General features: G+C 39.0%; 1 protein-coding gene across 1 annotated transcript; it reads right to left on the bottom strand.

Annotated features, from left to right (window-relative positions):
• Positions 1 to 2,532: 2,532 nt before the first annotated feature.
• LOC146634152 (uncharacterized) lies at positions 2,533 to 17,043 on the bottom strand. The gene is made up of 24 exons (XM_085351902.1): positions 16,977 to 17,043; positions 15,607 to 15,654; positions 14,997 to 15,026; positions 14,704 to 14,763; positions 14,581 to 14,613; positions 14,301 to 14,375; positions 14,095 to 14,178; positions 13,498 to 13,527; positions 13,220 to 13,264; positions 10,841 to 11,761; positions 9,132 to 9,194; positions 8,977 to 9,024; positions 8,802 to 8,858; positions 7,536 to 7,589; positions 7,236 to 7,265; positions 7,074 to 7,133; positions 6,704 to 6,748; positions 6,420 to 6,461; positions 6,159 to 6,218; positions 4,301 to 4,372; positions 4,031 to 4,063; positions 3,850 to 3,888; positions 3,302 to 3,358; positions 2,533 to 2,666 (listed from the first exon to the last, which is right to left on the bottom strand). The coding sequence occupies exons 1-24, from the start codon at positions 17,041 to 17,043 to the stop codon at positions 2,533 to 2,535; spliced, it is 2,187 nt and encodes a 728-aa protein (XP_085208028.1).
• Between the last annotated feature and the right edge of the window lie 1,669 nt (positions 17,044 to 18,712).

Here is an 18,712-nt window from a genome sequence, read left to right as displayed (position 1 = left end):
CACGCACTTACGAATTTGGTAAGACTTAAAAGGGAAGATTATTTCTACCTGGGCCAAAGGGGGTGATGTATTGATTTGTTTGGTTATTTATCTGTTTGTCTGTTTTTCAGGACTGAAAACAGATCTCAGGATTCACTTGAAAACCTAACCAGAAGAGACTCGGCTTCGACGTGAAGGATTCGTTCTTTGCTTTCATCTTGCAATTTCTAGACTATACCTTATCCGTCACTAATATTTCTCCATATAGGATCATTTGTGCAATGTTTTAATGTTCAAGATGTCAGAAAACTGGATTAATATATTCAAATACATTTAATAAATATTTTGTGTTTGTTTATGGATGTATGCATTGTATTCCCTAAAGCCAGTTAGATATGAAGACATTATGTGGCCATGTCTGTTGTAGATCATATAAAAGTTTCTGCTAATCCGGCTCAACCTTAATTTATAATGTTATTATCCCTCATTAATTATGATTTTACCTACATCGTTAGCAAAATGAATTTTACTGCATTCATTTTGAAGCAGTTTATGTGTCAGTTCAAGTATTTGCACAATGTTCCAATATACCATATGTGTTTTATTCTCACTATAAATGGAGCTTTATTATGCACAATAAACATATAATATCTGAACACTTTGTTCTTGTCGATATTTCACCCTGCTTTTGGTGGTAGTGTTTACTTTTTCTTTGGCAATGTCACCTAACTCGAAAAGGGAAGTGGTAAAACTTCCTGTGTGCGGATGAGGTTTCATTGTGTCTATTAAAGAGCACACTATCACACACAAAATGTTTTGACTCAGAAGCTTCTATTTAGCGTCACTGGGTGATATAATTTATTGGATTAAAACAGAACAAATCATTATTCCAAAACAAAGGGACATATTTCTTGCATTTCACATCCATTTATGTTTATCAATCACCACCAAGCCTTTTTAGCACTGCCAGGAACAAACCCGTGGGTGCTGCAGGTTTGAGAGGAGGGAGACAAGCAGACAGACATCTGGTTTACAGATGTCCGTTCACAGAGAAGGACAAGGTGGATGAGAAGAATGAAACAAAAGACATACAGACATGACAACATAACAAAGTAGAGTAAATCACACAGAAAAGCTCTGCAACCTCATTGGACTGAACACTTTATGGTAATGATCCACTTGAAGAGGTCAACGTCGTGGGAATTAGCCTGGTTAGACACAGACACAGAGGAAAAGGGGAGAGCACAAAGATCATTAATACGGAAGAGAATCATTAATCACACAAAAAATGTGTGAAAAATGTACAAAACAAGCCCATCCTATGTCTAATTTTCACATTCAAACCCACATAAACCTACATATTCAATAACGATAATTAATAATGACTCAATCACAAACATAAACATATGTGTACAGATTTATTTATTCATGCTTTTATACCATTTTATACTTTCTTTATTAAAACTTCTTTTCTTGTACATAGAATACAAGTTTACGAATAGTTATACAGTTTTCTTTGCACTGAATGGAGCAGCATTTGCTTTTGTCTTAATGACAATTAAATATTCTGATTCTGATACTAATAAAGGGAATTATTGTGCCCATTTCCCGTAAGGTTATTATTGGACTCTATTAGAGTAGCTTTGCATAATTCACAGTTCGAAATAATCCTTATGTATCTTGTGCTTTACCTTGGTGCTCATCCACTGTCTAAGAGCTAAAGTTTTCACCCATCACCTTTGTACAGTTACAAACTAAGCAGGTTCAGCTTATGTTGCACAGCTGTTCTTTTTCACATGCAACACCCAGAAATAAACATTATACACTCTCGAATACGGCTTATGGTTTAGCTTTCTGGGTAAACATGCAAGAGGTGACACACGTGATGGTGGCAGCGAGGCTTGGGTAATAGGACAATAGGACAGCATACTGTAGCTCAGGAGGACCAAAGTATTCTTGGGTAAGATACTGAACCCCAAGTTCAGATGTGTTTATTGGAGAGTGAATGTGTGTGAGTGCTAGATAGAAGGCATTCACAAGACGTAGAAGAAAAGTGGTGATTCGCCTCTGTCTCAGTATAGTTCAGAGCAGCAGTGTATGTTTGAAAACAGCAGAAGAAGCAGTTTTAGTCACCTCCACCTTAAAGGCCACCGTCCACTTAAGCCAATTTATATATTATTGGCTGCCAGTGGCAGAAAGAAAATCTAGATAGCAAGCAGATGGGCTCGTTTTCCTGTCTGGTTTGTCAGTTAGCCACAGGTATGGCATTAGAAAGACTGGTCTGTCAATCTATTATTGTTCAGTGAGCAGACCTTTTGTGAAGAGGTACCTAAACCAGCCTTTCTATCTGAGTGTAACCATTTTTTTTCACACCCTAAGACTAAGTGAGTAGTATTTGGTAGCTTAATTTCAGGGTGTGAAATAAACTAAATGAACTAAATATATATCTCTAAGAGAAAAAGTCAGACAAAGGGACACTAACTATAGTCAAACGTGTGACAACTCAAGCGACCTAATGCAGACTGAAGATCTCAACAAAGTTGTTGTTATCTCTCAGTTGCCAAAGGACATGATAGCATATGCCAGGACGAGAAGGCGCTCCTCTCGCTTTAAGCCAACTGTAGCTGACAACCCCTCATAAACAGCAGATTTGCGTCTGAGATGACAATACTGGGAATATCCACTCTCTGACATCACACAGATCAAAGAGTAGAAAACAATTCTCACAAACCAGTGGGAAACCTGAGGTTTTGACTCACGGGTCATACACTGACTTCACTATTTGACCATGTTTAATACAACCATCTGTCACTGTAACAGTAAATATATACGGAGACCCGCAGGGGACATGGGAGAAAAAAAAATTAAGACGGACTTTTGCGAGATCTCGCAAAACTTTTGCGAGATCTCGCAAAACAAACTCGGGATCTCGCAAATCTTTTGCGAGATCTCGCAAAAGTTTTAGCCGCATTCTTCGGCCTTCGACCTCCCGTTAGCTTCGAGCTAACGGGAGGTTGAGACCTACTACAGCCGGGAGGAACACCGCTTTCCCGGCACATCATGCCTCGACCTCCCGGTCGGCTTCGAGCCGGCGTCCGAAGAATGCTGCTAAAACTTTTGCAAGATCCCGAGTTTGTTTCGTGAGATCTCGCAAAAGTTTTGTGAGATCCCGAGTTTGTTTTGCGAGATCTCGCAAAAGTCCATCTTAATTTTTTTCCTCCCATGTCCCCTGCGGGGCTCCGTAAATATATGACAGAAAACAAGAAAAAGTGTATTAACTCCACTTTATTAGTTAACCAGACCTTCGTGCACTATTTCTCACCTTTGTATCCGTTACCCAGGGCAGCATTCACTCGATCATATTTGCCAGTCTGCTCTCCTGTTAAGCAATCGGCACAGGTCAGTGTTACAAATTCACTAAAAACGAAACTGTTACATTGAGACAAAGAAATCTAACAGCTATGTGTTAAACCTGGCAAAAAAAGTAGCATTAGAGGACTTAGCTATCACACTATGCAGGTCACATACCTTTCCTAAAGAGGGATATAATGCATAATACATGCAGCTGCACTTTCAGTGTGCAAGCTACTTAAGTAAAAAGAATAACAGTGAATAAGGTTTTTTTTAAACTGCATCACATTTGTGTTGCTATTCTTATTTAAAAAGAATCCAAGTAAAGGACACTAATATTTTGACTCCTGCAAAATCACGTGATTATTATATATGAAGGCATTTTTCAGCACAGTAACATCTGTTGTATGCTGTCTGTTGTGCTGCGATATTGTGCAAAACGACATGACTAATAAGGTAACCAGAAGCAGCAGTAGTGGTAGCTCATCACAAATGAGGAAGTGTCGGTGGTTTTCTTACCCAAAGCATCTTGAGCTGGCCCTAGCTGTGCACCGAACCCTAATAAAACACACACAACAGAAATTACACCTTTAAGGCCAGGACTTGGGACGTACGTATCTGCAAACATGCCAGGAGTACACTCTGAGAATTTAGGCGTACACTGGAAGTACTTTGAGAGAAAGAGTGCATTAAATTGAACCTGCTTGTTGAGCTCCATATCCTGCACCAGGGCCTGAAACAGCACAGAAAAAGGGCAACAATAAAGAGTCAATATCAGGCAGGATCACATAGAAACAGCCCTGCAGCTTATCTGCACTCACAATGCTTCTGATGAGTTTTATTTTTCACTATCTCTGAGGCTTTTGACCTCATTGGTACTGAACTAGAAAAAAAGAAAACCAAAACGACACAGTTTATCTGGCCGCATGGTAACTTTCCACTTTAGAGTTTCTCACACTTTTTTTCTCACCATATTTTGCAGATTTAGCACCTTCAGCTCCAAGACCAAGCTGCTGTGCAGCATACGGATAGCCGCCATCACCTGTGGGCAATGAAAGAAATTGGTTAAATGTGACTATTTAGCAGTTCACTGAGCTTTAATACTGTGATAAACTGACAGGATGTGAGAAAAAGAGAAAATTGTAAGCCTTGTTGATTTATTTGTTTATATACTTTATACTAACAAGTATACCAAGGCTGGGGCTAGGCCAGTTTCATTTTGGTTGCGTGATCATTGTTTATGCAGCATTTCAAGGCCCCTCAAACAAAGATGATGTCCCAATAACCTGCATGACTGGATTTTTCACTTTATAAATTTATAGTGAAGTGAAAAGCGTCCTCATATAACAAGATGCAAAATGACTCGAAGGCAAAAGGGGAAGCCTACGATCTTCATATATGAACAGACTTTCTATGATTATTGAGTTATTTCCTATTACTATACTCATACTTCCAGTTTACAGCAGTTACCCAGTCATTCATCTTAATTAAATTGTAATTTTAAAAAAAAGCCTAATTTGAAAGCAGAAAATTCAACAGTTTTGAACTCTACATCTAAATCATCCCCTCATGCCCAGATCAAGAAATGTAAAGTACAATGTAAAAAAAAAAAGAAAGATAATTTAAATGAATTTATCAAATAAATTTTACAGAATTTTACTATTATTCTTAAATACATAAAATATCAATAAAAAATTGTTTGTGAAACATTAATGTTATGTCAAATGTAAAATAACATGAAAAAATGGTGAGTAATCGTGATTTTTACTGCAGGCTGACTGCTGTAGTATTGTCTGCTTGGCTGTAGAACAACTTTACCAAAATTTAAAATTTTACGTGCTTGTCTTACAACTCAGACATGCAAAATTTATTGAGACTTAGAGAGTTTTTCCTTCCCATTGATGCCGTGTGCTTGCTCAAAGGGGGATCATGTGCTTATTGGGGTATATTTCTAACACTGTAGGGTCTTTAACGTGTAATATATAGGTATTTGAGATAGCTGTGGCACATTTGGGTGATATAAAATGCAATAAAATTGAATGAATGAATTCAAGTTCAGTGTATGGTCACTTTGATTGACAGGTGGATATCATGATAGCTGGCTGTAGCAGTTAGCTGCATGCTGAGCCTCATATCTGCTAACAGGATTGTTTTCTTGAAGTAATTTTATTAGATTTCGCTTTTAAAATGTATAACTTGCAGAATTAATTATATTGGTCCAATAAGTCTGTGGTCATGGTCATTTCTAGCATTTTATTAGCCTGTTATTTAGCACTAATAAACAGATACCTGCCTGTGTGCTTATTGTAAGCTATGCTTGCTAGCATAAGCATATAACCTAGCTTCTGGCCCCAAAACGCCAAAATGGGGACGATGCTAATGTTGAGACTTCAAAATGGGTTCAGAAAACAATGGGTGGCTACATCTATTTCCCTCTTTTATCTACAGTCTATGATTTTTTTTTTCTTTAGTCTGCAGGACTCAGAATAAGCCACATTCATCTACTTGTAATAAAGTCACTAAGTCTGTGTTACATTACATTTTCCTGTTATTTTGTACCATTTGACAAGAAAAAACCTCTTTAGTGCAGGACAAAAATGTCTCTATATAGACAATATCCTGAAAGTGTTTAGTGTAGCGTGAAAGGACATACAATATCTTCCCATGATGTGATGTACTGATCTGAAAAAGTGTAACACTACCTGTTAATAGCATGGTGAAGCTTTTATGATGTGCAAAAGTTTGATATAATATACAATGTTGTGTGGCGCAGGTATTTTGCAATGATTATTGTTGCAGCTATGATATCAAGCTCATGTATCTACTACCTTCCAGTCCAGCAGGAAGCACTGGGGCATTACCATAAGGAGCCTGACCAGCTCCTCCTCCTGCAGGGGGAAGAAGAAAATCAAATGGTCAATCTGACTCATACATCGTCATTTCTCTCTCTTCACCCTTCGACCTCCATGATTAATCAGCAAGCTGTGCACTCTCTACCACTATAGTCTGAGTCACGTGTGGAAACCCACGCTGACAGTTGCCTGACTAATAGCATGACTGAAGGGCGAGGTGCTGTCACCGTTGCTCACCATATTTGCCACCAGTTGATTCCAGGCCTGCCCCAAGTGCTCCTGAAAGAGGACGAGAGGGCTTTTTGAGTCAAGACTTCACACGTCGCAGAAAGCACATGTAGGCATCACTCCTTGCTGGTAAATGCAAGGCTTATGTTCCATGCAGGGTGTTTACTGGTTTGAAATTAAATTCAAACAGATTTGGAGGAGAACAGATGCTTTATATTCTATAACCAAATGCTTTTGAGCCCTTCTGTTTACTTCTGTTGGTTTATGTGAGAGAGTTTCCTTAAATCTCCTACCATAGCCCCCCTGGACCTGTCCAGCATAGCCTCCAGGACTGAGGGCTGAAAAAAGACAAACATAAACACACAGGTCAAACATTCTTGTGTCATTAATCGATTCAACCGATTAACTAGTTGTTAGTTTTAAAAGCATCTACGGGAGCAGGAGGGCAGAAACCACCAGATTTAACTGGTCAGCTTCAATAAATCAGAGACAATAGCTACACCCAGTGGATAAAAAAAATCACACTGAGCATATTAGAGGAAGCCGTTTCTATTGACATCTACTTTGTCAAGCTATCCAGTATCATGGGTTAAGCCTCTAAAGGTTAGTGCCATCACTCCTCACGGGTTTTTTAAGCAGGTTATCGCTCCTCAGAACTGTTACCTTCACTCTTCCCTGCTTTTTTCTCAGCACCATCGGCTAACTCTGCAGGGTAAGCAAGGTCTGAAACATAGTACTAATTAGCACTAATTATGTTGTATATGTTGAGAGCTAGACTGACTTTCACAACACATTTTGCTCCAGTAATATTCAGGCTTCACTCACCAGCTCCATAGCCATCACCATTCCCGTAACCTGTTGAGAGGAGAAATGTAGAAGCACTTAAAAGATTGCAGTTATACATGAAAGAGAGGGGAAAAAATTCAAGTCTGTGATCGTGCTAGACAAAGCTTTTGCAAAACTGCCTCAGCCTACAGTGAAACACAAAAGTAATGCCAACAAAGAAAAAGTCCATCTTGACTGAATATCAACAGCTTTGATGCAGGCTGTCTTTGACACCAAGCAGAGTGACGAATGATTCTCTGCCAGTGCATGATGTATACTTCTCTAACTTGCTGAACTTACCCAGGCCGTTCCCTGCCACAGCACCAAGATATCCTGTTGCTCCATCACCATAACCTGTAATAAAACACATTCACTGTTTACTTAATGGGATGATGAGTATGATGTATAGATTTAAGTCTCTATATAGATTTACATGACTGAAGTTTACCTAAATATAAGTCTTTTTTCTTGCATGTAAAAAAGAACAACTGTATATTAACAGGAGAGTTTAAAGATGGCTGACACGTTGATTGTTTTACTTGTTTTTGTCTCTTACTTATTAATCATTCATCTGAAAGGAAACCTCTGGTGTGACCTTGAACGTAAGGTAGAGATTTTTTTCTTTACCTCCTCACATACAACTGACAAGCAAATGATTGGTTTACAAGGCAAAGTAGGAGTTATGTTGTCTGGCTTTGAGGCCTTACCTCCATTCACTTCTTTAAAAACAAAATTCAAGTAGGCAAATTACTTCGTATTTTCTTATCAAGCATATCCTCAAGTCTTTTCTGACAAGCTTCTACATCTGCACAGGACCCCGGGGTCTGTGGGAGAGACCCATGAATAGGCCTCCATTTCTTTGCCATGAGTTTAACTGACAGCCTCTGTTTAAATTAAAGGCAGTAGCCAAACAGCTTAGCACACAGACTGAGAAACACCTGATTATTAAGATAGTCTGGAAATTTACTGGCTAGTCTGGTGAGACAACAGCCTGTTTGGGGGCATGTCCGTGAGATCATTGTCAGTGGCTAGTTGTTTGCATGTCAGCAAATGCACGTTTTCTTTTGTTTTATACATGAACTATTTACCTGCATATAACCAAAGACTGTGCAACTGTGACTGGCCAACAGAATTTGGTGTGAAAACAGACTATAAACCAGACCAGAAAGCTTCCACCAGAAATGTTTTTCCTTGCCTACATGTGTTCCATGCATACAAGGATAGGGCCACACCTCTTGATCTTTGAATAAATGTCACCACATCTCTATTGACTCAGTAACTACAGTGGTCCAAACCTCCTCTGGAATGAAGAGCGACACAAAAACTGTGTGCTGGGATCTTCGTGTCCTGGGTGTCTATGGCTGAGCAGCTCCTGTAGGTGTAACGGGTAAGCTGGCCTAGTAATTTGGTTCAGATAGTGTAACTGTGACCCAAAGGTGCTTTCAAATTGCATCCAAATTATTATCTAGCAGGCCAAGAAAGCATCCTGCTAAAAGTTTTAAACTGTTCAGTGAAGCCTGGGGAAATGATGCCGACAGAGACCAAATAAATATGTTACAGCCTTACCAGTCGACTTTCCTGCAACACCTTGGGGATAACCACCCTGCCCAAGTGCAGCAGCAGCTAAAATGTAAAAAAATTTTTTAGATGAACAGGATGAAACACAGAATATGAGATGCAAAACATAATTTCTTATCTCCAAGCAAAGAAAAGACAAAATAAGGAAAATTTACATGCATACCTCCAAGTTTTCCAGCTGCTCCACCCAAATACGCTCCCTGTCCCAACCCTGCTGGCAACACATCGGAAGTCTTTACCAAAGTTGTAAACCTACCTCTCCATCTGCTAAAAACAGCAGCTAGTCTTCGTGAATTATGTGTCATTGCCCAGCATTACCTGCTCCATAACCCAAAGCGCCCAGGCTTGCTCCCATGTAGTTTCCCGCTCCACCAGCATAACCTGAGGAGAAGGTAAACAAGCTCAGCAAAATCACCCGAGATTTACTTTAGGCTAAACGCACTTCACTTTTCCTTTCCTTACATAATAAAGACAGTTATGGAACGCTTTTTCAACCTCATCAGGCCATAAATGTCTTCATCTTTGTCAGACTTGTATTGGGAGATCCTCTCCACTGGACTGAGTCCTAAAAACCATAACGACCACCTAAAATCACTCCCTAAGTCACAGATACCCAGATGAAAGACTGAGGTATTTGGGATTTTTTATGTTTTACTATTGCTCCCAGCAAAACAAGTTATACATTCCTGGGTTCCAATCTGGATAAATATGAGTTTAGATATGGTCTAATTTGATTAATAAAGACTCCAGCAATATTATTACACACAGACAGTAAACCACACACAAAACCCGGCTGTAAGAAGGAAGAATGTACATGTGACATATATTGTTTTAGAGTTAAATTTCATACAAAACGAGAAAACATAAAAACAAATGAACAACTCAAAGCTCCTCCCAGCACTCGATGTAGTATGATCAGAAGCCTGTTACCAAGAACAATGCAAATCTCTTACTGGAATGCACATTAGCATAAAAAACAGGCTGAAGCCACACTGGTTTCAGTTTTGTGTCGTGTAGCAGCTTCTGGATTTGAACATGGAAACTAAAATCTAATCAATGATCACTGCTCTCACCAGTGATTAAATCTTGAATTTCCCTCAGTGCAATGCCCAGATTGACTATTTTCAGTATCACTGGCAACTGCAGCCCAAGAGATCTAAGCTACTAAGATAACAAACAGCTGTTTACTATGGCTCAAGCGGTGTGCACTGCATGTGTTTTGACTTTCCTACAAAATGCAAAGATATCCAAACAGACTTGAAGGTGCATCAGAGCTGAAAGCCAAAATCACAAACCTTCACCAAACCGAGGTTAGAAGTCATGATTCAAGGTTTTCCAAGGTGATTGCTCCACTGCCTTGCAGCTTATATTTATCATGTTAATATGTAATTATTGTGTGTTATATATAACGCAGTCTAATTTGTTTATTTATTTTTTGGTTAATTTGCAAACTAAATATGAACATCTGAAAAAAACAACACTTTTAGTTGAGAAAAGGTTTTCTGGCCAAAGCTTGACTGCTTTCATGCAGGGTTTGACCATCATTAAATAGCATCGATAGTTTTTGGTTGCATACACTTGGCTACTTAATCATAACGCATTAAAATATTTAGGTGTAACTGGGGTGAAAACAGCTCAGTCGCTAGTTTTTCAGCATGAATTTTACATTTGGTCACATTAGAAGAGGGAAAACCTTTCAAAAGTGCCTCTTTTGTTTGACTAGTTCAACTTTTTTAAGCCAAAAAATTTGAACTTGGATTTTGGCAGAACTATACTGGCAATTAGAGTCACTAGTTTAAAAGACTGACTTGGTAAAGTGTTTTGTTTGACTAGTACAGCAAAAGTCTCAATGCCAACTAGCAGAGGAAACTAAAGTCTGTTTAAAAGCATAGACATCACACAAACAACAATCTGAAAGCCAGTCTCAGAAATATGAAATTGTTTCTCAAAAATCTCAAGAACGGACCACAGACAGACAGATATGAATCAAAAAAGACATTTAGATGGTGAAAAAGCTTTGCTCTTACTTGGAGTCTGGGCATTCCTCCCAGTCTGCCCTGGGATAGGGAGGGCTTTTGGCTTTTTGACATCATGTTCAGTTTGGGAATTCTGTTTAGCACTCTGATCATCTCCATTAAAGCCTGGAGCTTCCTGTCCATCTCCTCTATTAGAGGCACTGCCTACACTTAGGGTTCCACTAGTACCTGGGATCACTGCTCCATAGCGCCTTCCTCCTTTTGCTGGAAGGTTTGCAGTACTATATCTGCCATCTTGTACCGTAACAGTCCCACGGATTCTGATTCCATTTGCGTTTTCAGCTAAAAGTCCTTTGACGCGCTGCCTGTCTGCCACAGCAGAGAAATAATCTCTTATTCTCTGATCCAGTGGAGTCGCGTAAATACGTCTTCTTACATCCTCAGCTTCTGAAAAAGGTAGTCGAGAGGTTTTGTCTTTTTCTTTTTGTGACGTCGTGCTACCAAGATGTCTGAGTTCTTCACCAAGATGCAGCTGAGCCACTGAACTTTGACCCTTTTGAATTCCTGAACCTAAGCGATTGTTTTCTAGTAAATTAATAGGAGATCCACAGTTTTCCACTCGCTGATTTTCACGTTTGGATGAATCATAGTCTCGGGCACTCTGAGATGAATAAGAACCCAGACTTTGGATGTTGTCTTTATCAACAGGCAGTTGTCTTCTCGGACCTCCAGCTCCCAAAATGACTTCATGATTTGGGGCCAGCTTTCTTTTGGGTATTGCAGGGTGGTTACTTTGTCCTTGATCAGTAGGTGTTGTGTGTCCAAGACTCGATGACTGGACTGTTGAATCAAAGCTTTTGACCTCCTGCTTTCCAAACGAGTCTAGACCTCTGATTTTTTCTCGTTTAAGATCTTGAACAGCTTGACCCTGACTGGCCATCTCAGGTCCAACCAAATGTTCTGCAGACACACCTGGCAGAGAGATATCAGCATGCATTCACAACTTCATCTCACCTCAGAGACAACAGTGTTTCTTTGAGGTCCAGCAGCACACTGTAGCAGCAAACTTCAAGCCTTTCTTTGAAGTTTGTAATATAAATCGGAGCATCCACAGAAAAATCAGAACCAAACCAAGGATAGAATCAGTGGGAACTCAGACAGACTTACACATTCATTTAGAGTAATGACACCAGCACATAAAACATGACATGACAACACATTGCTTCCATCACAAATTGTTGAAATGTCAAAAAACACACCAGCGTTCAAGCACAAGACAAAAGGATATCCTGACTCGAGCAACATCTGTGTATGACACACAACAACAGAGCTGAGTGGGCATGAAAGCAGAAGCCTGCAGTCCACAGCAAAACCAACTGAAATTTTTCTGATTCTTAAAGTGAGGTTTTACTCATAATATGTGTTTAAACTACAAGCATATTTACATTTACTATGAGCCAGAACCAGAGTCACCAAACAGTTTTAAAACATATCTCAAAGTGTGAGTGTGAGTAATTTCTTATTTTGCCTTTAAACCATGTGTGTGCAGCATAAGGAATAATATGGTGGGGGCTGGAGTGGTGGAGAGGAAGGAAGCCAATGTGGAAGTGTCTTAAAATTGCATTCTTTCTAATACCTCTAATACCTGGCAGTGATGCTTCTGGTTGCATAAAAGCTTAGGGTTACAAAAAAGTCTATGGGAAAATGGCCCTCACTCATTTGCTCCCTTGCTGACAAAAACATATATTTTAATTAGTAAATTCTTGCTGTTCTAACAACCACAAATGAGGACAAGTCATTGGCTAACAACATGTCAGCCACAAGTCATCAGCCAATGAGCATGGGGTGATCTCAGTCAGAGCTTTCTCGGGACATCTGGTTTCGAAACACTAGGCTGAAAGAGCCAGGAAGTCATGCAACATGCAGTCGAGATGAAACACCGATAGACACGATGAACTGTGCGCACAAAATAAAACAGACCAGCTTCAGATGATAGTAAAATAGATACAGGTGATCTGTTTTCATGCACATAAAGACATGAAATCAACATCAATAGCAGTGAATCATAAGTCAGCAAAGATGAAGACAGACTGATTACACAGAAACACCACAGATTTTACACCTGCACGGGTGAAACCCATAAAGCAGATGTCACTGATAACAGCAGCATCGCAGGCCAGCGTATTACAGTTTAGGAGGTTTTTTTTTTTTGCAAAGACACAATCTCTGCAAAGTGCTTGTGTCACAGATGTGGGCGTATTATTATTGTACTGGATAATGTATTAAGACAGCTTCTGAGAAACAATCTCTGCTGATCAGCTTGATAAGGCTGATGTTTATGCATGCCTCTGCATCAAGTCTGGCAACAGGCCTAAAACAGTTCAAAGCTAAAAGAACAGGACATCACATGAAACATAGTTCATCACTTACCTGGTCGTGCTCCAAGATAGCCAATGCCCCCTAAAGATCCATATCCTGGCAAGGAAACAAAAACAGCTCATCTTTAAATAAATCAGCACTGGGGTTACGTCACTGACATCCTGGGTTTCTCTCAATACTACAAGGACACATAATCCATTAGCTGAGATGCAGTCTGCCCCATATACCATGTCCACTGACAGGTTGACAGGGTCCAACTTATTGTGTTTATTAAACCAATTTCTTTACTCTCATTTGTGCATACAGCACAAGGAAACAAAAGTGTTTACCTGGAAGTGTTCCCAAGCCAGCACCATAAGCTGAAAAGTCCCAAAAACACAGAGTTAATATTTCTTTACAAAGATCCCTGCAGCTGCTATCCAACCGTTTGTTAGATTCATCCTCATCCTTGCTGTGTAATATCTGTAAAAGGTGTGACATGAGTTGTAGCAGTTCAACCTTTCACAAAACTGGTTGCATCTTAGCCTTCTTGGTTTTCTGCCAGGATTTGCATGCAATACAGGCTGCCAAGATTTCTGCTGCTAGGTGTGAGCACAACTAAAAATAACCCCAATCTTGCACCAGACAACACAGGGAGGCTTAATATCTTAAGTACTGAGAAAATAATTGGTCGCATTGTTAATATGATAATTATGATGAATCATAAGAGTAAAAAAAATGTATAAGGTAATTTGCAAATCAGAACAGTGAGGGTAAAGTTTCAACAACCTTGACATATGTAACACATTTAAGCAGCACACATAGTTATTTATTTCGAGTAATAAATAACGACCAATAACAAAAACACAAAGTAAAGTAAATGGCTCCCTAAAGAAGAAGATATATAAATAGGGCCTATTAAGTCTTTCTTTATATATCAGTCTTACCACGTTTTCCTCCCTGGCCCAATCCCAGTCCCAGTCCGTTTGTGAGCCCAGCCCCCAGCCCCATTCCTGGGCCCAGACTGGCACCTAAAGCCACAGGGAAAATTTATCATACATTTTTAATAAACTATTATTTATTTCATGAACTAGACTGACCACATCCAAGAGAAAAGAATGAAAAAGTATGCTGTGAGGGTTTGAGTGTGTACCATAGGCTCCCTGGTTTCCATATCCACCTTGCATCAGACCAGCTCTTCCTCCTAATCCAAGAGATCTGTAGCCTCCTGAGGGCACAATGAAAATAATACATATACAGACTATAGTTAAAGTTATAGTTAAAGAATATAGTTTTTAAACCAGGTGCATCAACAGAATCTTTCTGTGCATAGTAAATCCCAAGTAATATCATGGTCAAAAACATCTTTAAAAACTGTGTGATGGATCCCTTTTAAACAGGAGAAATTGCTTTTGCATGTTTGATTTGCTCACCAACACCAAGCTGGGCTGCAGGATAACGTCCAACTGAAATATTTAACAAAGTAAAAGTTTAAATATCCCCCCTGTATGGTTAAAGAGACATAAGAGGCAGAAAATCAAGCAGATTAAACCCACTTCCAGTCTTCATTGCTTTGTTGCCATATCGGCTACCCAGTGCTCCAAGGGCACCAGTAACTGAGAGGAAACAGAAAAATTATTTTACACTTTGCTTTTTTTTAAAATATTACTTTAGCTATTACAGTTTTGACCAAAATAATTGCCATTAAGATTTTTACCATAATTTATCAGCCCTAGTCACTCATAGAGTTAATGCCCATCGAAGGAATAGACTACAATATGTGCATTTGTGCATCCAAAGACACAAATCAGCCAGAACATTGCTAATGTATGCTGTATGAAAGACTTACCTCCAGGTTTCACGCCGCCGATTCCCACACCTCAATAAAACAAAACAAAAAAAGACACAAAACCGGGAAACAGTTAAAGGCACATAAGAAAATTTCAGAGTTTAAGGAAACAGTGTATTTAACCTGTTATTTTTGGTCGAAATGGATAGTTTCGCCCTTTGTAACAGAGTTGTATCAATTTTTTATAACTCGACCAACACATAGGGGCGTGACTTCCAGTAATGGGCCTCAGTGCCTCTAATTTGAGTCACTGAACTCCATCATGTTTACACTGTTGGTGCCTTTTGCAGCATTTTTAATGGATTTATCTGACAAATATTACAACCTGTGCTGTGGTACAGACTCTCCAAGAAATTTTGACAGTTTTTTGCCAGTTTTAACAATTGTTTTGTGCTAAATTATTATTGGTCTGTTGTTTAGGACTAATTATGATATAAAATGTGTCCGTGCATTGCAGCGATACTGATGATTTAAGACATTTGGAGTTCAAAATCACAGAATGATGTCACAGTGGCTGTCCATCCTTTATATACAGTCTGTGTTGTTGTTGTTTTTAAACATGAATTTAACATTGAAATAACTTAAAAACAATTTAAAAACGTATAAATACCTCTGGCTGGAAGCACCCTCCCCCAGGAAACACTTTGAGGTTTAACCCCTGAAACATTAAAAAAATGTGAACAGTTTTTCACAGTCACCATGGTTACAGCCTATCAAACACCAAACAGTGTAATGATAACAATACTGTTGTGTTGTGTTAGTTAATGAATCTGTGATTTATAATTAATTATACTTATATTTCTAATGAATCTAACTTATAATAAAAGTGAGTGAAGATGGTGAGAGTCTGTAGCCACATATGTACCAAAAACAAAAAGAACAACTACAAAATGTTTTATTGAGAGGATATGAATATTTCACCTACAAATATCAGGATATCTATTGGGAGACCTAGAGATTTATTTTCGCCTCGCTATTTTCACTTTATGCAACTGATTAAAAAATGCAGATAAGGAAAATATGATATGCATAACTGTAAAATACAGTGTAAAGAAGTGATGCGCATTTAGGAAACGTTAACATATTTGTTTCACAGATTTACTGCATGAACTTTTTTTAAAGGACATTAGAGGTCCTTCAACAAAAGCATTATTTGTTTTTATTAATCTAAATTTTGAATTTTAGGCCAACACTATCACTGTGTAGGAGACTCAAAAGATGACCTTAAAACTGTGGGAATTACAGTTTAGATGTCAGTTGAGGATTACATCAGTAGTGGAACCTGATTGGACTAAAGGTGCGAGACAGACAGATATCCACTGATGCGACCAGAGCACGAGATCAGATACAGCGCCAGTGTGGAGCCTGTTAGTTCTTCTCACAGTTGGATGTGACATTTTGCCTGCTTATGCCACCTTTTCATTGCATCCTTTGAATCAGTGAAATTAGATCATATAAACCAAAGCAACTTGGCGATTACTCTGCTGTTGGAGCCCAGAGTCCATGCAGTCCTCCCCTCAGTCTCAAAGAGATGAGATCTAACAAGTGAGTGAGAGGGACTCACTAAAGATGCTGATTCATCGGGACTTTAACTTGGACCAAAATATGATATGATCTAATTCATTTGTCAGCTAAAGATACAATTCATCTTGACGCTAGACAAAATGAATTCAATTTTGACTAAATAAAAAAGCTTTTTTGTGCAGCATTTCTTTAGATCATGTTAAATATCAACATAAATTATTTTTCTTCCAACTAAATTTAGTAACTTCTTTACATTAAGTTGGATTATGCCAGTTAGACTTATATTAATCTTTGTGCGATTCCAATGTTTTTAAAGCAGCAAACACGATAATTAAAACATGAATGAATACTTTTGTGTTAAAGCTCATGGATCTAAACCATTACAAATGTAAAAAAAAAAAAAGGCCAAGAAAAATAGTTCATAAAACTTTAGACTTTGTCCCGTGAGTTTCTTACCGCCTTGCAGAGTTTGCTGAGCCAACCAGAGAACCAGCGAAGTCTGGAGCAGAGCTCGAGCCAGCATGATGGAGGAGGCACTGTGCAAAAACCAGCAGCACTTAAAGAGAAGAAAGAGATGTACAGAAAGACAAATACAAGTCTGGTACTTAAAGCACCGCAGCCTCTTTTATATGCTTTTATACACTCCCACTGGCAAGTCCTGCCCTCTGAAAACACACATCAGTCTGAATGGGCAAAGCCAAAGACCCATTTCGCTCCATTTCCTTTAGGTGAGAATGCAGACACACACACACACACACACACACACACACACACACACACACACACACACACACACACACACACAACCATTTTAATGAGTGATAATCAAATCTACTGTTTTCACTGTTAACACATATAAGGAGCCAAAGATTCAGTAATCTCTTATACATTCACACTTATAATGCAAAGTGTAATGAAATGCACTGTGGTGCAATGCTAAAAGCTTGTTGTCATAGTCTTTGTAAATATTCATGGCTCTACTCTTATTATCCTAGTTTTTTTTTCTATTTTGTGGGGCTGAATATTGATTCTTGGATGTTTGATATCCTTAGTTATTGTTTTGCCGTTGCTATTTTTTCTGTGTTCCCTTGTGTCTGTATCTAAGTTTGTCTCTCTTTCAGTTGACTTAATATTTCACTTTGAAGCTTAGATGCTCATATGATTTTTGAGGGTTTTACTTCCCTCATTTGTTCTTTTGACACTTTATTTAGTGTCTGATTAAGTCCACTGGTTCTTTATTACCCCTTCCCTTCTTCTGTGTCTTGTGTTGTCCTTGTTTTCTCCTGCTGGCTCTCTGCGTTTCTGGATTTTTCCTATTTGCCCTCTAGATATGTTTTTCCTGCCAACATGGCAGTTACCTTTTTTTGTCTGTGTTTGTTTGTTTTTCTGCCGAACACCCTGAATAATATGAAAAATATGCAAATGCGTAATGTATAAGACAAGGCAAGCTAAAGATGCTGTACAAAGCAGAGTGGACAGAATTTGGCTCATTGAGCTGACAGGGGGTAAAGAAGAGCTTTGTTCTGTGTCTGTTGGCAATTCCCTGAACACATAGACTGTCATGGTTCTGCTTTCTTTATTGACATTTCAGGTGTTTCCAAATATCTCACGTATTTAAATACAGGCTGTCTGCTCCAGTGTCCATTCTATGTATAGTCTGTCTATCTGTGTACTCTATATTTTATTTATTTTTATATTAAGCCTTTATTTTGCATCTGCGGTTTTATCATATCAGCCTTTAAAATCTACTTTTTGTTTTTTAACCTGCCACTTTGTCCTTCATGTTGATCCTCTTTCCCAAATCCAGGATAACAAGGCTTCAGTCTATTGGTCCAGAGCAGTGGGATGCTTCATAATCTCACTATCTCCGGTTCTCCACCTTCTCCACCGATCTCCTGGGATCTAAGGTCCAGCAAACCAGTTCAACAACTTATTCGAACAAGGAACAACGCTTTCAAATCCGGGGACCAGGAGGCATACAGTGCTGCCAGGGCCAACCTGAGAAGAGGCATCAAGACTGCCAAGCAGCAGCACAGGAGGCGTATCGAGGCCAGGTTTGAGAACAACACAAACCCAAGGCAGGTCTGGGAGGGCATCAGGGCTATCACGGACTACAAAAGAAGAACACCATCACCCTCAGCCGACAGTTCTACTCTGGCTGAGGATCTAAATCTCTTTTATGCCCGTTTTGA

The sequence above is a fragment of the Diplotaxodon limnothrissa genome, linkage group LG4, assembly GCF_057381915.1.
Source record: "Diplotaxodon limnothrissa isolate DT_005_m linkage group LG4, D_limnothrissa_male_GT1.1, whole genome shotgun sequence".
Lineage (NCBI taxonomy): Eukaryota > Metazoa > Chordata > Actinopteri > Cichliformes > Cichlidae > Diplotaxodon > Diplotaxodon limnothrissa.
Note: the sequence above shows the minus strand (reverse complement) of the source record. Positions and strands in the feature narration are given on the sequence as shown.

What these genes read in the sequence shown, in the direction of transcription:
- LOC146634152 (XM_085351902.1), bottom strand. Translation starts at nt 17,043, where the DNA reads ATGCTGGCTCGAGCTCTGCTCCAGACTTCGCTGGTTCTCTGGTTGGCT. An exon ending in TCAGCAAACTCTGCAAGGCG is followed by an intron (nt 15,655 to 16,976) that starts GTAAGAAACTCA and finishes TTAATGTTTCAG; the next exon opens with GGGTTAAACCTCAAAGTGTT. An exon ending in CTATCTTGGAGCACGACCAG is followed by an intron (nt 11,762 to 13,219) that starts GTAAGTGATGAA and finishes TCTCTCTGCCAG; the next exon opens with GTGTGTCTGCAGAACATTTG.